Genomic DNA, 24,247 nt, shown 5'->3' with positions numbered 1-24,247 from the left:
TAGTAGTAGTAACAGTAGCAGTAGCAGTAGTAGTAGTAGTAGTAGTAGCAGCAGTAGTAGCAGCAGTAGTAGTAGTGGTAGTAGTAGCAGTAGTAGCAGTAGTAGTAGTAGTAGGAAGAGTCCAAAGACTTGTGTATTTCTACTCAAGCAGAATAATTCATGCCAGACTTGGAGTATTAGTACTTTAAAGGCTCTTCAAACGTCTTCTACTGCTGGTGACTACTGTCTAAATAAAAGCATGGATAGAGTAGATTTTGACTCAGACTCTGATCACAGTGTGACCACCGTACCGGGAACGGCTCCAGACCCTCCTGGATAACGAACCCCTCTATGAGGTGGGTGAGGATGTGGCTTCTGAGGATCCTGTCGGGGCTCCCTGGCAGGCTGGTGGGGGTGGAGGGCAGCTGGCTGGGGCCTCTGACTGCAGCAGGTAGGATGGGAGGAGGTAGAGACGGAGGTGGTGGAGGGTTGTTGTTAATGCTGCTACTGGTGCTGAGTTGAGAGGAGTCTTCTGTCACTGGAGACCTGATCACTGAAGGACTGGTGGACGGTATCACTGCTGGATGAGAGGATGAAGAATACAGGGAGTAGAAGGTAAAGAGTTGGAAATGTAGGCATTGGGCTTTTTTCTGCTTTAACACATAAAGACCCAGTACGACTTTTGTGGCAGTTCCTAGGGGAATTTTTCTTTATATTTAACCTTTCTTAAGTGATTTATCACCATTTATTGTAATTTTATCCTCTTTATTTTTATTTTATTCAGAGTAAATTCGATAGTTATTATATCAGAAACAGAGGAAACTGAAGAAAAACTGATTTTTTCCGCAAAATATACCATTAACTCAACATAAAAATCAGTGTGTCCATCCACTGTCATTGATCCAACTCCATGGGTTTTACCAGTGAATCAATGTTGTAGAACTGGGGTGTCAAACTCATTTTAGTTCAGTTCCATATTCAGCTAAATTTGATCTGCAGTGGGCCAGACCAGAAAAATAATAACATAATAACCTATAAATAATGACAACTCCAAATTTTACTTCAGTATTTTAATAATACTTGCTTTTATAAACTATCCAAAAAAACAAAAAAAAAAAAACAAAACCTGAAAAACTGAAATTTAAATTAAAAAAACAAAAGAAAATTTAGTGCAAGTTTAACAATATTATGCCTCAACTTATCATTTCTACATGTGCATTTTGGATCAGATCTACAAAGACACTAAACACTGAGGAACAGGAAGGGAAATAGTTAAAATTGTGCTGAATTTTCTTTAGACATTTCAGGTTGTTCATATTTGCTCAGGCTATTCCAAATTTTAGTGTTACAGGATAGTTTAAAAATGTAAATATTTTCATAATTTAATGTTATTTTTTGCACTAAAACAAAGAAAAAAAGTTGTTAATTCTAGATATTTTTTGGCTTAATTCAAGATTTTTTTACTTAATTGAAGTTTTTTTTGGCTTAATTCAAGATTTTTTTTACTTAATTGAAGATTTTTTTTGGCTTAATTGAAGATTTTTTTACTTAATTGAAGATTTTTTTTTTTTGGCTTAGTTCAAGATTTTTTCCTTAATTCAACCTAATTTGTTTTTGCTTAATTCAATACAAGACTGTGGAATTTTTGCACTTGGCAAAAACATCCCAGGGGCCAAACTGAACCCTTTGGTGGGCTGCATTTGGCCCCTGGGCCGCATGTTTGACACCCCTGTTGTAGAAGATGATGGTGTTTTCACATTCACTATAGAGCCTCTGAACATCCAAATGGGTCATATCTGATGACCATGAAAAGATGACAAACTATATTTTACACCTGTTATTTACATGTATTGATAGGATTAGTGGATCAACAGGTATTAAACATTGTAGATGAGTAGATGCTTTTGGTTGACGGTGAATGTTTGGGTCTTTATGGGTTAATTTTTGTATCCTACCTTCACCATTCTGTTTAGGGGATGTGGTGACAGGTGTTGTGGATCTGTCTTTCTGTGGACTCTGAGAAGTTTCCTCTTTCCTTTCCTCTGAATTCACTCCATTCACTTTGCACGTCTGTCCAGGCTGAAATCCAAATGAAAAAAAGATTAAACAAACACCAAAAGGGAACCTTAAATGAACATTATGGTATCTGGAAAATAGGGACATGTCATACAAATTATCATTGTTTAATTTTATTTAATTCTTTTTTTATTATTATGATTGCTGTATTTTAATATTTTTATTTATTTAATTTTTTTTTTACATAAATGTACACAGTTTCATAAGAATATATGTATGTTATTTATATATATATATATATATATATATATATATATATATATATATATATATATATATATATATATTTATATATCATTTGGTGCAAGTCTACGGGGTGTGAATAAATGTGTGTATGAGTGTTTATGTTGTTTTGATTCATGTTTGTTATGTAAAATTTAAATACCAATAAAAATATTGTGGGGAAAAAAAAAAAAAACACCAAAAACAGCGGCTCAATTCTAATAAACCTTGACTCACTGAAGGAGTTTCTTTGTGTCTGGTTGGATGTATTTTCAGATCAACAGCCACGGTCTGAGGTGGAGGGAGGTTCTGGTAGGGCATCTGGACCAAGGCCTCTGCTACAGGTAGCTCCCGCTCTGTCAGCAGCATCCGGCCTGACTGCACGGCCAAAGCCTGGACCGAGTGCAGGGACAACCTCTGAAGGGAGGCCGGGGGGTTCTGGGGCAGTCGAGGGAGTACAAGCGGTGGAGGGGGAGGGGGTGGATGGTTTTGCACTTGTGGGAATGAGGTCCGTCTCTGTGGGGCCGCCACCAGAGGAGGAGGCTGAGGTTGGACGGTGGCAGCTGGGACCGAGGTGTTGGCCGATGATGAGAATATGCTGGTGACAGACGGAGAAGAGGAGGAAGAGGAGGAGGAGCAAGAAGAGGCCCCTGGGGGGTCGTTTCCTGGTTGGGACTGGGGGCCAGGGGTGGTCAGTCTTCTTACTGATAAAGGGAGAGGGGTGGAGCTGGTTTCTTGGGGTGCTACTCGGAGGGCGATAGGGTGAAGCTGTCTGTGGGGTGGAGTTCCTGCCGTGGCCTGCTGCAGGATGAGCTGGTGTTGTGCAACCCGCTGGCCTGGTGTACCGGAGAGCCGCTGTCCAACCACAGCATGGGGCTGCACTGGAGAGTAGGCTTTAGGAAAACACAGACCCAACATGACAAAGGCATCAAACAAGTATTATGGCATTCATCACAAATGCTTAGCACAAACCAGTCTAGTAGTAGTACACTGTAAGACCAGATGAGTTGAGTTTACATTGTAAAAAAAATCCTGTTGTTTTTACGGAAAAAAACTGGCAGCTGTGGTTTCCAGAACAATACTGTAAAAAACACATCCAACTGTAAACATATTTACAGAGTAACATGTAGATTTAACAGTTTAAACATGTAGATTTCACACTGGATTTAACAGGTAAATGGACTGCACTTATTTAGCACATTTTCTCCACCTTCATGGTGTCCAAAGCTCTTTCCAAATCCACCAGGTCCAACTGGGACCAGTTTAGGGTTCAGTGTCTTCCATGGACACTTGGACATATGGACAGTCGAAGCTAGGATTCGAACCAGCAACCCTTTGATTATTGGACGAGCCGCTCTACAAACTCTACCAACCCATTCATTTACAAATTTAAAATGTTACATTGTTAAATGTTTACTTTTTTATAACTTTTTTATATATATTAAAAAAAGCAAATATGCCGTTATTTCAACATTATGGTCTTTGCAGTTTAAACGGCACCACATTGTATTTCAATTTATAGTTTTATTTTCTAAAAACAATAGAAATACATCATTTCTACATACAAATCTGGTTTTGTTCACATACTCTTCCTGTAAAAACTACAGCTATATTTGATTCAATCATTAACACAAAAATCTTTTCAAATAACCAACTTTGCATTGTATTGTCACTTACAGTTTTTTTACGTTACAATTTTACAGCTTTTTGGTGTTAATTCTAGTCATTTTTACAGTGTACTTAAAAAATTTGAGGAAACCTGTTGCCTTAAAGAATTTAAGTAATGAGTAATGAAAACTTGAGTGTATTAAGCTTAAATGCTTGATTTGAATGAAATTGCTATTTTAAGTACAACACACTAAATGCCAAGTTAATTTAACTTAAAACTTGTTGCAATGTCAATTGCTTTACATAATCCTTAGACTTAATATCATCAGTTCATTGTACTTAATTCCAAGTTGATTTAAATTAAAATCTTTTGCTATATAAATTGCTTTGTATAATTATTCAACTTAATATATTGTAGCATGGATGGAAGTAAGACAGCAAATTAGCTCAGTGTAATTTACCAGTACAGGAAGTGCTTTTAGTTTGGTGAGGTATAAAGATTAAATTGAACAAGAACAATTGTGGATGAACAGGAAAACCATTGTTTGACCTATGGCTCTGACTCATGGTGCAGATCTACAAAAATATAAAAACAAACACAAAAAGGCCAATAAACATTACCATACACACATTAAGTCAAAATTAACACCACAACCCCGCTGAACCCCTGCACATAAAAATAACACATTTTCAACAACATGCCCAATACCCACAATGCAATGCAGGGATAAAAAAGGTGTGGTCATGTCTAAAACTTAGTGATTTAATTCCATTCAACTAAAACTTTTTCGTACTTTCGACTATGTCTACAAATTAGTAGAATATAATAAAACTTAAATCATTTAAGTACATTGTAATTAAAGCATTTTAGTAAATACAAAGTCTGGGCTTACAGTTTAGTAGTGTAGTTTTATTTCGAGCACATAGAATCATCAGATAACACAGAACCATACAACATGGTCAAACAAAAATTTTCTGCGCTCGAAAAGGAGTAGGAAGAAGTATAACTTACTGACTCCCACCCCCTTTTTACAAACTAATACTTAAATTAAATCTGATTCCTTTGCTTTGCTAACACACATTTTCCTCTGTATATTTTTTCAGTAACACAAAACATCCATACAAACCATTCACATACACTTCTTTGGTCACCTCACACACAATCAGATTTGCATAATCAACCATTTTTAATATAAACTATAATATTTATATGCACTTCAAATATTTACTACAAATACAATGATCAATAAATGTGATAATATCTTCTTATCATGATAATTAATTAATTACAATAATATCTTATTCTATGCATACTTCTATGTTATAACTAGATATTCACTTATTCAGATAATGTTCTATATTTTGTTATTATGGTGGATTTATACATCCTTTTAAATGCACAAACTGAAGAAGACATTTTTAAGTTTTGCTCCAGATTATTCCACAGATGTATCCCTCGAACAGAGATACACTGGCTTTTCATGTTTGTTCTACACTTCATTTTCTTGTAGATTTCAGTTTCCCTTCAATTATAATTACTTTGCCTGGGCTCAAACATCTCCTGTGGACTGTAGGGGAGCATATGGTCATGGGCTTTATACATTATAAGTCTAGTCTCCACAATGAAATGCTATTGTTGGCGGATTTCTGTAAACCTCAGAAATATACACTGCCCAGCCAAAAAAAAAGTTGCACATGCAATATTTCACTGCACCACCTTTGGTTTTGATTGCAGGAGACATTCACTGGCTTTAATTAAAATAGTTCCAATCCTTCCATGGGTAAGTACTGCAGTGGTTAACAATGTTTCAGCTGGAACAGATTATTGGACTCTAACTGTAGTAAGTAGCCCAGTGTTTTTCAACCTTGGGGTCGGGACCCCACATGGGGTCACCTGGAGTTCAAATGGGGCCACCTGAAATTTCTAGTAATTGATAAAAATTAAAAAAAAAAAAAAATTACTAACAAAAAAATTACTAACAAAAAATACATGGTGAAAGACATGACAAACTGTGAAGCTGAAACTGCAGCACTGTGGTACTGTTTATCTGTCAAATGTTCATTGTGGTCAGTTTCAGATGCTGCAGCTCTTTCATAATTCATTATTTGTGTTAATGTTTGTTCAGTATTAATTGTCAGCCTTGTAAATCACAGCTGGACTGACTGTACATATCCTGACCAAGGAAAATAAAATTCTCCCTTTGTGCAGTAATCTACACCTGGCTTTACTGCCTCTGTCCATAATAATATACATTATATAGACTAAATGTCATCTAAAATTAATGTTTATTTGCAACATAGTATAGCAAACTATTACATGATCAAAAATAAATTCATTTTAGCAAAAAAAAAAAAAAAAAAAAGGCTCCATTTTGAATGTCTGGGGTCACCAGAAATTTTCGATATTAAAATGGGGTCATGAGCCAAAAAAGGTTGGGAACCACTGAAGTAGCCTCTCGTGTCTTTAATGTCTAAAAGATTGGACACTGCCAGGACTGATCAGGATCATCAGGCCTGTGACAGAATGTTTCAGGGAGAATGAGACATCATTTTCACACATGGGTTAGCCTCCATAAAGTCCAGACTCTAATTTGGGATGTAATAAAGACTTGATGCAGCGGTCCGATTCTCCATCATCAGTAATCAAAAATTAATGCAACTATGGATGGAAAAAATATTATGAATCTAATTGTGACTCTACATAAGCATTATGTGGCAAAAAAGATATCACAAACCCCTGTAACAGAAATACATCTACTTTTCTTTTTATTTGTTTTTGCCTTAGCTGTTTTTTAAGAGGCTGTACTGACTTTTCCTACATTCAAACATCTCCTGGATGTAAGGAGGGAGAAGACTATTGTGTGCCTTACGCAACACTACCACTGTATTAAGGTCAACAAAATGATGTATTTTCAGTAAGTTAAGCTCCGTAAAAATAGAGTTTATTGGTGCATAAAAATCTGCATTAGTAATAATTCTTATTGCCTTTTCTTGAAGTAAAAAGATAGGATGAATATTTGAATAGTAGCTGTTTCCCCATATTTCTGCACCATAATTTAGGTATGGAAGAATGATAGCATTATACATGTCTTAATCTAACCAGAAAAAAACAATGAATAAGATCATAAAATGCTATTATAGAAAACTGTTTGAAAAGTGGTTGAAGTGCCATCTTCAGTCAGGACTGTCTTTTTGGCTCAGAAATGGGCAGAAATATACAATGAGAAAATTTTATTCTGATAACTACTTCTCCGTTGTATTTCATATTTTCCATTTCAGCATATGCAATAGTAAAATAGAAAAAAGTCAAAAACTAAAAAGACGTTTTTGACAAATTCCATCCCTAAATCATCTTAACCCTTTCATGCATGAATTATGAGAACATTAATCAAGATTTTTTTTCTTTATTCCTCTTTGGGCATCAAAAAAACAATGCGATTATATATATATATATATATATATATATATATATATATATATATATATATATATATTTATTTATTTATTTATTTATTTATTTATTTTTATTTATTAATTTTTTTTACATGAAGCTATTTTTCATGGAGTTGCAAAAATGTCCACCAAGTTGGACACCATGTGTTTAATTTTTGAAGCAATGAAACATGTGTTTACTGATATACTGTGTGAAAACTATGAAATAAAAAACATTAAATGGTGCTAATTTGATGTTTTCTCACATTTTAACATACACTACAAATAAAAAGTTATGGATATTTTTAATTTTTGGGCTGTTTTTTTCAGTTGGGATTCTTGCACAATGCTTTTTACTTTTTTGTGTGTGAATTGAATTGAAACACATTTTTTTTAATGACCAGACATAGTTTTATTTATAAATGGCAAAAACGACAAAAAAAAAAGAGAGAAATATCCTTAACTTTTTGTTTGTAGTGTACTGGTCATTACTCGCTTCATGGACATAATATGCCAAAAAAAAAAAAAAAAAAACTTCTGTTGTTAATTACAGTCTAATAACAATACCAAGGACTTGATCTACACTCAAACATGTTAGATCAGGTTTATCAAGAACAGTAAATTTACAGTAATGTTTTCAATGTCAGTGTATGGGATGGTGCATGAGCGTCCACTGTGTTGGCTGATATGAAACTAAAACAACAAAATCCATGAATATATAAGAGAACAGCTGGAGAAAAACTGTCCACTGTAGTGACCACTATGCATGAAAGGGTTAAATCATGTAAAGCCATTCGTGGATACAATTATTCTCTGATAAATGGTATCACTGAGAACATGATTTTTCCTTTTGACACCAGCAATCATGCGTTTGACTCCCTGAGGTTACATTACATCAAAGCCGGAACCATGTGGGCTTCAAACTTTAAACATTTGTGACTCACCTGGAGCTATAACCTGTGTTCCTGAGGCCAGCCGGGGTACGTCCGTCTGTCCGGTCTCTGTGGGGGTTTCCGTCATCTGGTTGGTCTTCAGGGCACAGATCGATGTCTTGGACAGAGATGCAGCTGGAGCCAGGGTGTGGGAATGGCCAGATGGTTTTAAGATGACACTGTGGGCTGTACCCAGAGCTCCAGGCAAATGGGCACGAAGAGCCAAATTCTGCATCTGATACATCCAAAAATATTCATTAATTTATGGTGTAATGTTACCAAAGACAACTTTAATGAAGATCATTTAGACCAGGGGTGTCAAACATGTGGCCCGGGGGCAAAATGCGGCCCCCCAAAGGCTCCAGTTCAGCCCCTGGGATGTTTTTGTCAAGTGCAAAAATTCAACAGTCTTGAATTGAATTAAGCAAAAAAAAAAAAAAAAAAAAAAATTAGCTTGAATTAAGAAAAAAATCTTCAATTAAGCCAAAAAAAAAATAAATCTTCAATTAAGTAAAAAAAAATCTTCAACTAAGCAAAAAAAAATCTAGAATTAACAACTTAATTTTTGTCTTTGTTTTAGTGCAAAAAATAACATTAAATTATGAAAATATTTACATTTAAAAACTATCCAGTAACAATAAAATGTGAATAACCTGAACAAATATGAACAACCTGAAATGTCTAAAGAAAATTAAGCACAATTTGAACTCTTTTCTGCCTGTTCCTCAGTGTTTAGTGTCTTTGTAGATCTGATCCATAATGCACATAGACAAATGAGAAGTTGAGGAATAATATTGTTAAAACTGCACTAAATTTTCTTACGTTTTTTAATTTAAATTTCAGTTTTTTCAAGTTTTTTTTTGTTTGTTTGTTTTTTTTTTTGATAGTTTATAAAAGTAAGTATTTTCATAACTTAATGGGGTTTTTTTTTTTTACACTAAAATAAAGACAAAAATTTGGAGTTGTCATTACTTATAGGTTATTATGTTATTATTTTACTGGTCTGGCCCACTGCAGATCAAATTTAGCTGAATATGGAACTGAACTAAAATGAGTTTGACACCACTCCTCTAGACCATGCAACTTCTCAGTATAAATAATCCTATAAACAAACCTAAAACAAAATCCCATGCTTCAGTTTTACTTGTTTAATGCATTTTAAACATGACATAATAGCCTGAGGTACACAGTAATGGAGCCTGATAGTTAGGGTACCTGAGAGGAGGTAGTCAGAGAGGAACAGGATGTGACAGCAGGGAGGTCTGACTGAACTGCAGCTACTGTGGCTGCCGGAGTTAAAATAAGCTAACAGGGCAAAGGAGAGAGAAGTCAGGTTGGTTTGAAATAAAAACTAAATGCTGTTTAAAAAAGGAGAACAAATGAGTCAAGTTTGTCCAATTTTAAGCATAAACACTGAAATGTGCCAACCATCTGAGTGTGAAGGTACATCTGAGCCTGATTACAGTTGGCAGGTCTATTTCCCAGAAGCATGGCCTGCTGGGATATAGTGGACGCTGCAGCAGTGGAGTTGGACGCTGCCTGTGTCCGGCCGATCAGCTGGGCTGTCACCGGTGATGCTGGTAAAGTGATCTGGATTTAGAGGGGGCAAGATGAAGGAGGTCAAAATTGGAATGTTGAGGTTCATTGCAGATCCAACCAGGCTCAGGTTAGTTTAAAGTTGTTCCATCTGTCCTTTGTCTCACAAATGTTGAGACAATATCATATATTCAGAATTTTAAGGGAATACATGAGTACAATGAGATTAAACAGAGGTTTCCATTTGAATTTATCTGTAAAAGAAAATGTCTATGGAAGTTTCCATCCAGTAGTGTCATACCAGGAGCAGTGTTGAGGCTCCTTCTAAAATGGGAAAAGTTATGGATTACTAGTTACTCTAACTGGCAAATGCATTAAACTTGATAAAATAGCAATAAAATTGATAAGTCATTAAACATAAATGTAAACCAACATGGTACAGTGATGTCAGTGGTAATTTCTGGTATCAAAAGGAAAATATTTTTTTATTTAAGGGTTATTTGCTTATATTTAAACTAGTGCTGGGCAGCGATTAAAATTTTTAATTGCAATTAATCGTGTGGATTTCTGCGATTAATCACAATTAATCGCATAGTTTTTGTTTTGTTTTGTTTTTTTTGGGGGGGGGGGGGGGGTTGCCGGCATCAACAGCATGTATTGCCTTTCAGTGATATTTCGGACTTGAAGTACTCTGGTAATAAAAATAATTCCACATTGCAGTGCTTATAAACAACTGTGTCCTTCTCAACCCCACCATCTGAAGACATTTAAAATGAAAATGTCCATGGAAAAGACTGCTACTTTTCTCCATGTTGATGTCCACACCAGTTTATTTCCGCTTGTGAGTGATTGACAGGAGTCTTAAACCCACTAATAAGTACTAATACTAATAAACCCAATAATATGGGATGTTCAGTTGTTCATAGCAAGCAAAGGGGGTCCTCTAGTGGTCGGAATAAGTGTCACTAACGTATGTTTTGTCCTTTCGGTGTTACCGTAGTCAGATCGGACATAAGAAGGAACTAACTAATATAATAAAGACAAAATAAATCAATTTGTTATGGCTATTAATGACATGCATATTCACAGAGAATGCTTAGATGTAATTATTATAAACTTAAATTGACTGCTAATACAACAATCACATAGTAAATAAGTAAAGGTTAGTTCAAATGCTGGTATATTATACCTAAACACAACCAGTGAATTTACATAAACTTAACATGAGCCTGCAAAAAGAATTAGCAACCCATCTGCGACTGCTAGCATAAACGAATTAGCTTAACCATGTTAATAACACATTGGAATAAACATCCAAAATGACGTCATAAACATGTTTCTAACGGCACGTTTGCATGTGAAATTATTTAGCAAACAACAGAATGATTGATACATACAGGCGTTGAACTGCAGGAGTGAAAAAAAAGTTTGATTCAGCAGTACTCAGAAAGTTCGCTAACTTCTCTCCTCTCAGCCGGCACGTGCACAGAGCACGGCGCTTGGTGCGTGTGGAGCGCCAAAATAAAAGCATGAGTTTCAAAATAAGGGTCCGTATGTGTAAATGAACTAAGACTTGCTTGAAAGGTAGAACAATAATAAAACAGCATTAACGGGAGATTAAAAAAAAAAATAAAAATAAAAAAAAATTGTCGGCGTTATTTAATGAATGCGTTAACGCGGTAATAACGCGTTAACTTGCCCAGCCCTAATTTAAACCTTAACTATTTTTCTTTTCATGTGTCAAAATGTGAATAAATGTATTTTTAGTAGGATAGACATTATATCAAAACTTTAGTCTACTCTCAGCAATGGCCATGTGTCCCACACAAATATTCTCTCTGAGCCATATTTGGTTGTGTTGTCATCTGGTCCCCTATAAGGCAAATAAGAGGAAGACCATGAAGAAGACTCACTGAGTTGTGGGAACCAGCTGGAGGCTGAACCAAACTACCACTGGATGAAGACGGTGTTTGTCTCTGGCAGACTGAAGCCTGAAATACAGCGGAAACACATCACATTATTTACCACACATTATGTTAACATGCACTCACAGCATAAACACACACACACACAAACACACACACACCAGCTGACCTGCTGTATGGTGGCCAGACTTTGCAGATGGGGTGTGTGCTGGTGTTGCTGCAGGGCTGCTGTCTGCAGCATGATGTGCTGCTGCTGAGCTGCGTACATCTGATGCAGGTATTGGGCTGCCATGCTCTGAGGCCTGTGGATGGCCTGCTGGATCACCTATTGGACCACAGGGAAAACACTGATAACACAGATGACCTCCAAAAGCCTGGGAATACCCCCCTCCTATAGTTAATAGAATGAGTAGCTTGACTTCTGTGTTACCTACATCTCAAATTCATCAACTGAAAAGGAGCCTCCAAACAGGACATGTGTACTTTATACATTGACTATTAAACTAATTCAATACTTATTCACTATAACTATTCATGGCCACATTTACTGTCTTTATGTCTCAGCTCACTGGTGTCAAACATGTGCCCCGGGAGCCAAAACCGGCCCGCCAAAGGTTCCAATCCGGCATGCGGGATGAATTTGCAAAGTGCAAGTTAGGGCATTAAACTCAAAAAATAATACCATTAATAACCAATAAATTATGACAACACCAATTTTTTCTCTTTGATTTAGTGCGAAAAACATTAAATTAGGAAAATGTTTACATTTACAAACCATCCTTTGACAATAAAATGTGAATAACCTGAACAAATATGAACAACCTGAAATGTCTAAAGAAAATTAAATGCAATTTTAACAATATTCTGCCTGTTATTAAATGTTTTGTGCCTTTATAGATCTGGCCTATAATACATATGTATAAATGATAAATTGAGGCAGAATATTGATAAGATTGTACTTATATTTCTTAACAAATTTAATTTTTTTCAGGTTATTCACATCCTTTTTGTTTGGATAGTTTGTAAATGTAAATATTGGCATAACTGAATGTCATTTTTTTGCACTAAACCAATTTGGAGTTGTCATTATTTATTGGCTATCATGCTATTTTTTTTACTGGTCCGGCCCACTTCAGACTAAATTGGGCTGAATGTGGCCCCCGGAAGAAAATGAGTTTGACACCCCTGTCTCAGCTGAACAAGGCAGGTAGAGGTCCCAGCAGAGAGGATTGCCTTTTTACAGTATTTCACATTTGTACACAATTGTCCATTCAGAAACTACACACTACTCACACACAGGACTACAGTCAGATCATCTTGCCAAAACGACACATTTTGTTTAAAAATGCTTCAGTACTTGCAAAACGTTAAAAAACACCTAAGCATTCCCATCAAACAACACACATAATATATTCTGTCAATCATAAATACAGAATAATATCTGCCAAAAATGGCAAGTGAGCATATCACAGCATGACTTGTATTCTTTTGTCCAAAGATGATTCTCTAGGATGCCTTTTGGAAAAAATTATGAAAAGTAGATATTTTGTAATGTTTTCATTTTAGTCTCATGTGATCCCTGTTTCTGACATATAACCTACTGCACCAAAACCTATAGAAGACACCATTAAGGTACAGCTCTTGTACTGCATTCTTTCTTCAACAAGGAACCAGTAAAGCTTTTCCCACAGTTTCAGCAGCACCAAAAATGCATTATACTGCTTTTTTTTCTATGTCATTCACTGAATTGTCCGTGTCTTCTTTCCACAATTGGCCATCAGTGTTTGAATGTGGGATCTTTTACAACTGGATAAGAGCAGATGACTGAACAAAGATTTGCACAAAGGAGTTTTACACAGCTGTATTAAAGATTCACAAATATATAGTAATTTCCTATCAGCTGTGAATGCTGCAGATGTTTTCTTTTTGTTTAATGGTGGGTCCTTCTGTGAGATTTATGTAACTGTTCAGAAAATGGGCCTGAAAACTATATAAGACCAATAAAGAATGTCAGCATATTTTTAAGGGAAGATTTCTGCTCTGTTAAGATGAAGATCAAGTGAATCACAGTTTCAATAAGTGCACCTTAGGAATCAAGCAAAACTGCAGCTAACTGTGAGTTGCACAGAGGGTCTGTAGGTGCGGAAGGTCCAGTGCTGTCTATTACCAGGGCTCTGATGAAAGGAGGCGCACGTAGGTCCTGAATGCTGTCTAGCTATTACCTGGACTGCCTTCCTGTCGGGTGGAATGATGCTGAGCGAAGTAGAGGGCGCCTGGGTGCACGTGGTGTTGCTAGAGCTGGTTGTTGCCATGGTGACAGCAGCTGATGTAGTGGAGGTGGTGGCTACATTCCTATTAGTTTCCGCCTGCTTCTCTCCCGGGCTCTGCCGATCCATCTCCAGGGTCACACTCAGATTCAGTGCTGGGAAAACTGGTGGGGATAAGAAAGACTTTAATTAAAAAGAGGTCTTTAAATAAAACGGTTCTGACTTTAGCTCAATCTGCCTCATGAGGTTGTAAGATTTAGCAGTTTTCTCTATAATAAAAGCTCACAATTAGCTGAATCATAGATGTTATGCAATGATGAACAGCTTCTGCAATGTGAATTTAAACCCAAACTGCTAATGCATGATCAAAAATAATTTCAACACTACTACTACTTTTACTACTTTCTTCTATCCAATAAAACCATATATATTTGCATGTAGGTCTTGGAACAAACTTGTTTTAACTGTTCCCTTAATTAATTCTATATTTTAAAGAGGCCTGTCATTGTAATTTTTAACCAAAGTAGAAATTAATTCAACATCTTTCAGGGCAGCATAAAATCATATCCTGATTTTTAACCACATACATGATGAACATGTAATAGTTCGAATTATTATGTTTATGTGAATAATTATGTTTTTTTTAATGTTATCTAAATAGGAGAAAAACACTACCATATTACTCTAAATCAGGGCTGTCAAACTCATTTTAGTTCAGTTCCATACTCAGCTAAATTTGATCTGCAGTGGGCCGGACCAGAGAAATAATAACATAATAATATATTAATTATGACAACTCCAAATTTTTGTCTTTATTTTAGTGTAAAAAAAAACATTAAATTATGAAAATACTTACTTCTATAAACTATCCAAAAAAAAAAAAAAAAACCTGAAAAGAATGAAATTTAAATTAAAAAACGTAAGAAAATTTAGCGCAATTTTAACAATATTATTCCTCAACTTCTCATTTGTCCATGTGCATTATGGATCAGATCTACAAAGACACTAAACACTGAGGAACAGGAAGAAAAATTGTTAAAATTGTGCTTAATTTTCTTTAGACATTTCAGGTTGTTCATATTTGTTCAGGTTATTCACAATTTAGTGTTACAGGATAGTTTGTAAATGAAAATATTTTCATAATTTAATGTTATTTTTTGCACTAAAACAAAGAAAAAACATTTAAGTTGTTAATTCTAGATTTTTTTTTTTTTTTTTGGTTTAATTCAAGATTTTTGTACTTAATTGAAGATTTTTATTTATTTATTTATTTAGCTTAATTGAAGATTTTTTTTTTTTTTTTTTTTACTTAATTGAAGATTTTCTTTTTTGGCTTAATTCAAGATTTTTTTTTTTTACTTAACTGAAGATTTTTTTTGGCTTAATTCAAGATTTTTTGCTAAATTTGAGATTTTTCTTTGCTAAAATTAAGATTTTTTTTTTTACTAAATTGAAGACTTTTTTTTTTTTTTGCTTAATTGAAGATTTTTTTTTTTTTTTGTACTTAATTGAAGAATTTTTTTTGGCTTAATTGAAGATTTTTTTTGGCATAATTGAAGATTTTTTTTTACTTAATTAAAGACTTTTTCTTTTTTTGCTTAATTCAAGATTTTTTTTTTTTTTTTTTTTTTTTGCTTAATTCGAGATTTTTTCCTTAATTCAAGCTAAATTTGTTTTTTTTTTTTTTTTTTTTTTTTTCTTAATTCAATTCAAGACTGGAATTCTTGCACTTTCAAAAACATCCCTGGACCCTTTGGCGGGAGGCATTTGGCCCTCGGGCCGCATGTTTGACACCCCTGCGAGAAATTAAACTTGATATTAGTTATACTGTAAAAAAACAAAACAAAACAAAACATTTAAAACCTTGTGCAACATTAAAATTACTAAGAAAATACATGACTTTTTTTTTTTTTTTTTCAATAAAAATATTAAATTAAATAAAATTGTAAGCCCCTGGGACATACAACTTTATCGTTCTGATTTCTTCCATCTGGAGCATGGCTTGGTTAATAATATATTGTAAAAGCTGCTGTTATGACTTGGTTATTTCACTGCATAACATAAAATATTTCTTGATCACATCTGCTTATCATTTCAGGGAAACCTTAAATGGTGAAAATTCAGTTATAAACGCTTAAATGTGGAGGAAATGATTAAAGTGGATGTGCTGCTCACGTCTGTGTGGAAACAAAGGAGGGTTTTTTTCTATTATACCAAACAGCGACTGTAATATGTGAATAAAATAAATGTAAAAAAAAAAAAAAAAAAAAAAAAAGCACATTGAAAGGTTTTTTTTTAATGATGTATTTCAAAAGGACAAACGTGTATGTGATTCACATCTATAATAGCTCGGATATTGATTGTTTTTTGCTGCAGAGCCGGTTCTGTCCGTTTTACACACAGACCGGTTTTCTTTTTTTTTTTTTTCTTTTTGTTTTTTTGATAAATACAGAACGATCGCAAAACTAACCATATGTTCAACTGCCTGCCTGAAATTAAGGAACCTTCGGATTGTATATGTGGACCACATTTGGCCGTTTGTCATTCCCCATCGGTTCTCTCTGCTCCCCATCCGCTCAGACAGGCTTCATGCATGCACAATCATTCACCTCTTGTCGGCGTTACCTGCCTGGAATGGAAAGACACACGGGTCATCAGGAGCTGACCGTACCCACGCACATTGTCCCGGTCATGATGCTTTATGATGCGTCAATGTACTGTCTAAAATGGAGATTTAAAAAAATGTAGTCGGTATACAGCAGGCTATTTAAAAAAAAAAAGCATTGACACAGCACCGCTTGCAGTGCGGGAGGACCTTCCACAGCTGGGGACTCTGCTGCACACAGTCCACCCACAGTCCCAGGGATGTCTGATGACTTCAAAACACATGTATATCCCTTTGCATTCCTTTATTTTAGGGAGTACGTCTCTGTGCATTGTAATATAACGCTTGACTCTAAGACAGGTCACTGGAGATGGGTTTGAAGCACACAGACAGACACAGCCACAGCAGACTTAAAGAGTCAGGGAAAAAATGATTAGACCATCAAAAGTCATCAAAAACAATGGTGATGCATTCAAGTACTAACTCCTGTGTGTATCATGTGACTAAAACAGACAGAAAAGAAAACATGGAATGTCCAAAAGCACAGTTTTTGTCAGTACAGTGCCATAGATATTGATGGAAGAACTGAAGTGATTTTGGTGATTATTTGATTTGATTTGATTTTAGTGATTTATTCCAAACATGCAATGAAATTTAACATATATGCACTTGCAAAACATACATAATAATGCAAATATCAAGAATCATAACAATCTTAGTCAGAAAAAAAAGCCCAATAATTCCATTTACATGCACGAAAAGGGGGTGGGAAGAAGTACAATTTATCTAATCCCACCCCCTCTCCCTACAATATTATTAATAATATATGTCCCTCTTCCTTTTACAATTCTCTTCTATATTTATATATCTATTCACACACACTCATTCATCCATATACACATATATACATTTATACATTTATACATATACACAACATACAAATACACATATAATCTTTTACCAATGCCTTTCTTAGCTGAACTGGCAAATAAATAAACAAATAATAACTAAGTCAAGGAAGGAAATATATACATAAACAACAGTGAACATATGGTGACAGTTAATAACCCTCTTCCCTATATCTTGTGAAAAACATGTTCTTATAAGTGTTTTTGAATTGTCTCATGTTTGAACATTCCTTGTGCTCCTCCCTCAGTCTATTCCAGACTTTAACACACTTTATCAAGAAAACATGGAAAATGGATAGATATCAGCTCTTAGATTAAACTCTTATGAGCTATTTTTGTTGTTATCATTATATTTGTCCAAACAAATGTACCTTTAGTTGTACCAGGCATTAACCCTTTCATGCACAGTGGTCACTCCAGTGGACAGTTGTTCTCCAGCTGTTCTCTTGTATATTCATGGATTTTGTTGTTTTAGTTCCATATCAGCCAACACAGTGGACCATCCCATACACTGACATTCATATCATTACTGTAACTTTGTTGTTCTCGATTAACCTGATCTGCAGTAACATGTTTGAGTGTAAATCAATTGCTAATTCTTATTAGACTGTAATTTACAAGGTCTTTTTTTTTTTTTTTTTTTTTTTAGCATATTTTTCTTTTTGCATATTATCTCTATGAAGTGAGTAATAACTAGTATTAGAGTATGTTAAATGTGAGAAAACATCAGATTAGCAGCATTAAAAATATTTTTATTTCATAGTTTTCATACTTTATATCAGTAAATACATGTTTCTTTGCTTCAAAAATTAAACCCATGGTGTCTAGCTGAGAGGACATTTTTGCAACTGTGAAAAATAGGTTCATAAAAAAATGTCAATCACTTTTTTTTTTTTTTTCCCCATGCCTAAAGAGGAATAAAAATTTTGATTAAGGTTCTCATAATTCATGCATGAAAGGGTTAACATGAACAAGAAATTGAAGAAAACAAGGTTGGTCTAATAATTTTTTCCACGACTATTTAGCCTACATAAAAAAAACACCTTGTTATTATGTTTTTAATAAGGATATGAAACAGAAAAATCAAGTATGATCACAAAGAAATAACTTCATAAATTGTGATGCTTTAGTTTGTCAATATGTTCTATGTTAACATGGTCTCAGCCTCTTTGAAAGTGACTAATGGTTAATGATAGGCTCATAGATCTCTAAATGAACCTTAAGCAGGTAACAAACAAGTAACAGCAAAGTCAATTATGATTACACAGAAATGACTTCATAAATTATGATACTTTACTTTGTATCGGCTATAAATTCTATATGCTCTTAACAAAGCAGATCTCATCCTCTTTGGAGCTGACTAATGGTTAATGACAGGCTCATATATCTCTAAATGGACCTTAAGCAGGTAACAAATAACAGGCCAATAGCCCAATAAATACTCATTGAATCACAGGAGTCATGTTTGTGCCAAGTTTTTCCAGGACTGGTCACCACACCTAACCACAAGTTTCATCCTGACAGATGAGGATGCATGTGGTGTTCACGTGCTATCGGAAATATTAAGTTAATAGCTGACCCACAATAAATCATACGTCAAATATTATGAGCACAGAAATGAAGAAATAACTAATACCTTTTGGAAATGTCAAAAATTCTACTTGTATGTACTTAGTGGGAAGCTATGACAGTGACTGAAAGCTGCAGGCTATATTATTTTTGATTACTTTATTGTATACTTAAGCTATCATTGTAGTGAAGTATATAGTTAAACAATTTTATGAGTAGTTTTTTTTTAATTCCAAATATTTTTGACTAAACTTAGTTCTTGCACTAGTTATTACCTTGTATTTGTTTCGGGATCAAAGCACTTGATCATATGGTATGTCTGGAGAGATTTTATGAGGAACAGTGAATGCAGCACTTTACCCACATGAAAAGCTTGAGTTGGTACAGTCGGAATGCTGGCAAGATAGATTTATATTTTTGGTTATGCTAACAAACACGAAACAAGTTCATTCACATTTTGGAATTATAAAACAGTGTAAATAAGCATACATTAACAGTAGGAGTTAAATAAATGTGTAGGGTGAATATAAATGTGTGTATGATGCTAAGTTGTGCGCCACTCCAAACATTCCGACAATGGACTCGTCCATCGTTAGGCCTTTGCAGTAGGGAGTTGCTTGGCGGACCTCTTAAGTTTTTCTTTACTTTACATGTAATTTTTGTTCCACTAAAGAAACGTAATTCAATAGTTTTTGGCATCACTCGCCTCGTTGATTACTCTGGGTGTCGACAGACTGTAGAATAAATTCTTCTGGGTGTGGTACATAACTTGAAAGCCAAAGAAGGAAGGAAGGTATCGGTGACTCGGACTGACCGCGGCTGAGCTTATGATGCCGACGTTGCGGGACAGCACCATGTCCCACCCCGGCGAGAATTCCCACCAAGTCCGGGTGAAAGCCTATTATAAAGGGTAAGGAATCACAGTTTCTAACAGCACATAGTCAGTAACGTCATAAAGCCAGATAGGAGCCGGTTTAGACTGAGAAGTACGGCTAATCAGTAGGCTAACGCTAGCTAACTCAGCTAACGGCTTGCTAATGTTGGGTACTCAGGTTTAGGTAAACTTGACAAGGCAACTAGACAGGTGAAACAGTCCAGGCTCTTTGACAGTCTTTAGCCTTTCTCTCGGTGTTATTGACGACATGTCAGCTGGGTTGCGAAGTTGTCAGATTGTGGGAATTTAGTCTAAGTTTGTTGTCGATCTTGCTAAATGCCTGAGCACTGACATAGTTTGAAAGCTTTGGAGCGACCCTGTTATAGCTCAGCTAGCTAAGAGCTGCTAACAGTTTCTGTCACCACAAGATGCTCATTTAACAACAACAGCTGTTTGATAACTAGCACAACTAACCTACTATTCTGTTACTAACTGGCTAAGATTCCTTTCCTACTGGCATTCATAGAAAGTTCTCCGTTTCCGATTAATTTTATGTCCTTTAGGGATGTCTGTTTAATAACAACACCTAGGGCATCTTAGTGAGATCTGTACTATTATAACAACTTTCAGACATGCTGTGTAAGTGTTGAACATGCTGGAACTCTGCAAACAAACAGATATTTTATCTGGTATTGTGGTGTGCTTACTTATTTAATGTAGTATTTTACATAGTACACATTATTTCTGTTCATGTTGCATCGTACTCATGCTTGACCTCAATCTCAACTTTCCTCTGACGTATTTAACCCAACCTTAATCCAATCTCGGCCTGAAACCTATAGTATTGTTTGTTTATTGTTTTTGGATCAGATAATAATGGTGGAAATCCCGACAGGAGTCTTCAGATTGCTTTATTTTGTTTGACCATCACTCCTAAGTTATTGGTACATTAGAGAGAAAAGCAAGTAATGACAAAAGCAGCACCTTGCAAACATGACCTCTTTTGCTTCTTTTCTGAAATTTGGGATAACCAATTTGTTTGCTGACTTACTTTCTGCTTTTTGACTAATCGTTCAAGTGTTCATCTTCTAGTCTGAAACCTAACCTCAGGCCCTTACTCAGGAAAACAGTATTCAGAATGACAGCAACTTGGATATAACACAAGTAATGCATTATATGCAGTAAAATTACTGCAGGTAATTGAGTAGTGATGAATTGAAAAAGGATATACCAATGCTATTAGTTTGTGTCCTATTATATGAGAGTTTGTGATTCCCCTCCACAACAAAGGTAGCTCAGATGTTTTTAGTTTTGCATTTGGATGTGAAGATGGAAACTACTGGAGTTGTTTCCATGACACTCCCTGTCCCGCTGTCTTTGTCAGATGGAGCAGGTGATTGGAGTTAAGCCAAGACTTGAAAAACGTGTAGTGCAAGTCACCTCAGCCAGGCCCTCTGAAGCTCTCACTGACTGTGTGACACACCTCGCAAACACTGCAACTTTTGCCAATTGTTAGGTGTCATCATACAAAACCAAAGCATCTAAAATATGCATGAAGTTACTGTTGAGGAATGTCAGCTATGCGAAAGAGGGAAAGCAATTGGTCTTATCATTGGGCACTAAATTAAACAAATCAAGTGTAAGGCATATGTGGTGAAACCTGTGTGGTGATAATTTGAGGTTAGCCGATGGCCCATATATACAGAGCCCCATCTGATAGATCAGATGTTCACATGTTGTGGTGTGAATGTATGCTGTGTAAAAATGAATTGAAAATACAAATCATCTATGACTCACTGGTATTGCAAAGTCATAAGAATACAACCTCTATAACCTTTACTTCAGCAAAGAAGCTAGCAAACTGTAATCTACCCTTTTCTAAGATTCTTGTCTTTGGTAGATGTTCAGCCTACTCAATGACACATTCTTTTTTTTTTTTTCTATTCACATATCTTTTGTCAGTGCCAGTATCAGCAGACTGGTGTCAGTCTGTAGCTGTCTCATCCTGTCACTGGATTGTCTTCATTTTGTTCTCATGCAGACTGAAGGTCAATAGAGGAGGCTGTAAATGCACTGGCTACATGACTAGAAACAGACTGTTACCCTAATAATATAAAATATTGACAAATAAACTGGAAACCAGAGTAACCAGTACAGTGGCATTGGTGTATCATTGTATTGTTGGCACAGATTCAAAAAAAAATTGTTAATGTTGTGATCTCCTTTGATATTGTTTATCTGTTTATTACCAGTTAAGTTGAATGCTGATTTATTTGCTTTTTATTTTATATATATATATATATATATATATATATATATATATATATATATATATATATATATATATATATATATAATAGCTATCTCACTACATTACACATCTGCCCCTTAGAAAAACATGATGTGTGTAATACATAATAGAGCAGATGATCTGAGAGTGATCCAACTGTGGAGAAGACTAGGTTTGGGCCACCTCCAAAACAAACAAACAAAAAGGGGAAGAAAAGCAAATACAGCCGATGATAGTTACCTCTGTACATGTTAAGTATTTCAGTTGTAGACGTACATAAAGGATGGAATTTTTTCAAATCTTTTGAAAAATAAAATAAGTAGCCTAGGTATTTAATGAAAGGAGGAGTTTATATGTATTTGCAAGTGTGTGTATGTTATTAACTGTAATTTCCCAGTTTGGGATAAATGAAGTACATCTATCTATCTAACAGCATGGCTTTGATAATCCTTGTACTAACATACATATCAGTGTTTCCCATAGAGTTGCATCCTTGGGGGTTCTGGAAAGGATTTGCTTGGTTATGGTGTCATGTGGTGTGGCTGGGGGGGCTACATTGTTAATTTTGTTTATTCTATTATATTAATAAGGTGCTTTTCAGTTGGTATTTTTTATTTATTTATTTAAAAACTTTTCTGTTCTCTCTCTCATTCATATACGTGTGTGTGTGTGTGTATATATATATATATATATATATATATATATATATATATATATATATATATATATATATATATATATATATATGTGTGTGTGTATTTATTTATTTATTATTATTATTATTATTATTATTATTATTATTATTATTATTATTTAGCAGCTGGCTAGCTAGCCATTTTATCCATCATGCTATCTGTTATCTCTCTGACTCTATCTGTTTGTGTCTAATGTATTAATTTTCCAACTTACTATTTACTCAGATCAATCTTGTACTCCCAGGGCCAGTATTTCGCCTCTGTCAGCTAAGCAGGATCAAAACTGGTCATCCAGGGGTGACTTGAATGAGGCTGCATTTAGACGGTAAAAACTCCCACAGAGTCGGGGGCACTGTGTGTATGCACTCTGCTTTGGGTCTGCCTTGAGGCAGGAGGTGCCGTTGAGGGGGCCGGGCGCCCCCTTATACAACTGTAGGGGAAACACAGCATATTATTTTAACATGATTGTCCTTACACTTCTTTAGTAAGCCTTGACTCTTAAGATAGTGTTAATAGGCTGCTAATAGGCTGAACTTTAGCTTGTCCTCTACAAACAAAACTTCTCTATATTTCACTGCCACTGTGTCACTGTGTCATACCTTTAAGCGTATTATTTTTTCAATGCTAACACAAGGCTTTTTCTGTGCAGCTGTAACTTCAGGATTCCTGTGTAAGGCATGTTGTTTGGCAGGAAACTGGGATTACAGTGGCTCGACAGAGCAGTTCAGTCATTTTCCTCTTTTGTAAGGAATTGCTCCTCTTTTTCAAAGACTCTGCTATCTGCATCGCTGCTCCTATGCTCGGCTTTGTTTAAAATATGGGAAGCGTTCCTAGTCTTGCTATTTACTTTTTCTCTGAAAGCCCCTTAAGCATTGAACCACAAAGTCCCGCATTCTCCCTGATGCACACGTCCTGTCATAATGACAGTGACTGATTTTCAGGAGCTGCTAACATGCATGAAATGTACTGTTTGTCATCACGTCATCATACGTGTCGAGGATAATACAGCTCAAGTGCTGGGATGCATGTGTCTATTTGTTGTTACAAGTGACCTCGTCCCCAGGCTCAGCGGGAGCTCAATTGGCTGGTACTGTTGTGTTATAAGGAGTGAGCCCTCCTGCTGTGTGACACCACAGTGTTTCCTGGAGACCATAGCATTCTCCAATTTGGACCAGTGGAACCTTCTTTCACTCTTCTTGAATTTACTGGACTGCGAGCGCTGAGTTGTGGTCCTTTGGATGAGTCCACATATCTCTGGAAGATGAACTTGTTGTTCCCTGAGGCTGCCATCACTTTTTAAAATGTGGTACTTGAGGAACTACTTTATCG

General features: G+C 35.4%; 2 protein-coding genes across 4 annotated transcripts in view; one reads left to right on the top strand and one right to left on the bottom strand.

The window, feature by feature from the left end:
- Window positions 1–16,757, bottom strand: part of phc3 (polyhomeotic homolog 3 (Drosophila)) — a 28,431-nt gene extending 11,674 nt beyond the window's left edge. The window contains exons 1-10 of one of the 3 annotated variants that reach the window (XM_030161461.1): window positions 16,587–16,757; window positions 13,933–14,141; window positions 11,880–12,035; window positions 11,699–11,776; window positions 9,678–9,839; window positions 9,465–9,554; window positions 8,262–8,484; window positions 2,515–3,170; window positions 1,935–2,058; window positions 291–559 (exon numbers count right to left, since the gene is read on the bottom strand). In XM_030161461.1, the coding sequence (XP_030017321.1) occupies window positions 291–559; window positions 1,935–2,058; window positions 2,515–3,170; window positions 8,262–8,484; window positions 9,465–9,554; window positions 9,678–9,839; window positions 11,699–11,776; window positions 11,880–12,035; window positions 13,933–14,141; window positions 16,587–16,632 (2,013 nt within the window). In that variant the 5' untranslated portion in view covers window positions 16,633–16,757. The remainder of the gene's footprint in view (window positions 1–290; window positions 560–1,934; window positions 2,059–2,514; window positions 3,171–8,261; window positions 8,485–9,464; window positions 9,555–9,677; window positions 9,840–11,698; window positions 11,777–11,879; window positions 12,036–13,932; window positions 14,142–16,586) is intronic. The other 2 variants (XM_030161463.1, XM_030161462.1) reach the window with 2 other exon arrangements.
- A 2,889-nt stretch (window positions 16,758–19,646) lies between these two features.
- Window positions 19,647–24,247, top strand: part of prkci (protein kinase C, iota) — a 36,268-nt gene continuing 31,667 nt past the window's right edge. The window contains exon 1 of the mRNA XM_030161261.1: window positions 19,647–19,969. Within this exon, the coding sequence (XP_030017121.1) occupies window positions 19,887–19,969 (83 nt within the window). The 5' untranslated portion in view covers window positions 19,647–19,886. The remainder of the gene's footprint in view (window positions 19,970–24,247) is intronic.

The sequence above is a fragment of the Sphaeramia orbicularis genome, chromosome 17 (genome assembly GCF_902148855.1).
Source record: "Sphaeramia orbicularis chromosome 17, fSphaOr1.1, whole genome shotgun sequence".
In the NCBI taxonomy this organism is placed as follows: domain Eukaryota; kingdom Metazoa; phylum Chordata; class Actinopteri; order Kurtiformes; family Apogonidae; genus Sphaeramia; species Sphaeramia orbicularis.
The sequence above is the reverse complement of the archived record's forward strand: the minus strand, read 5'-3'. Positions and strand labels throughout refer to the sequence as shown.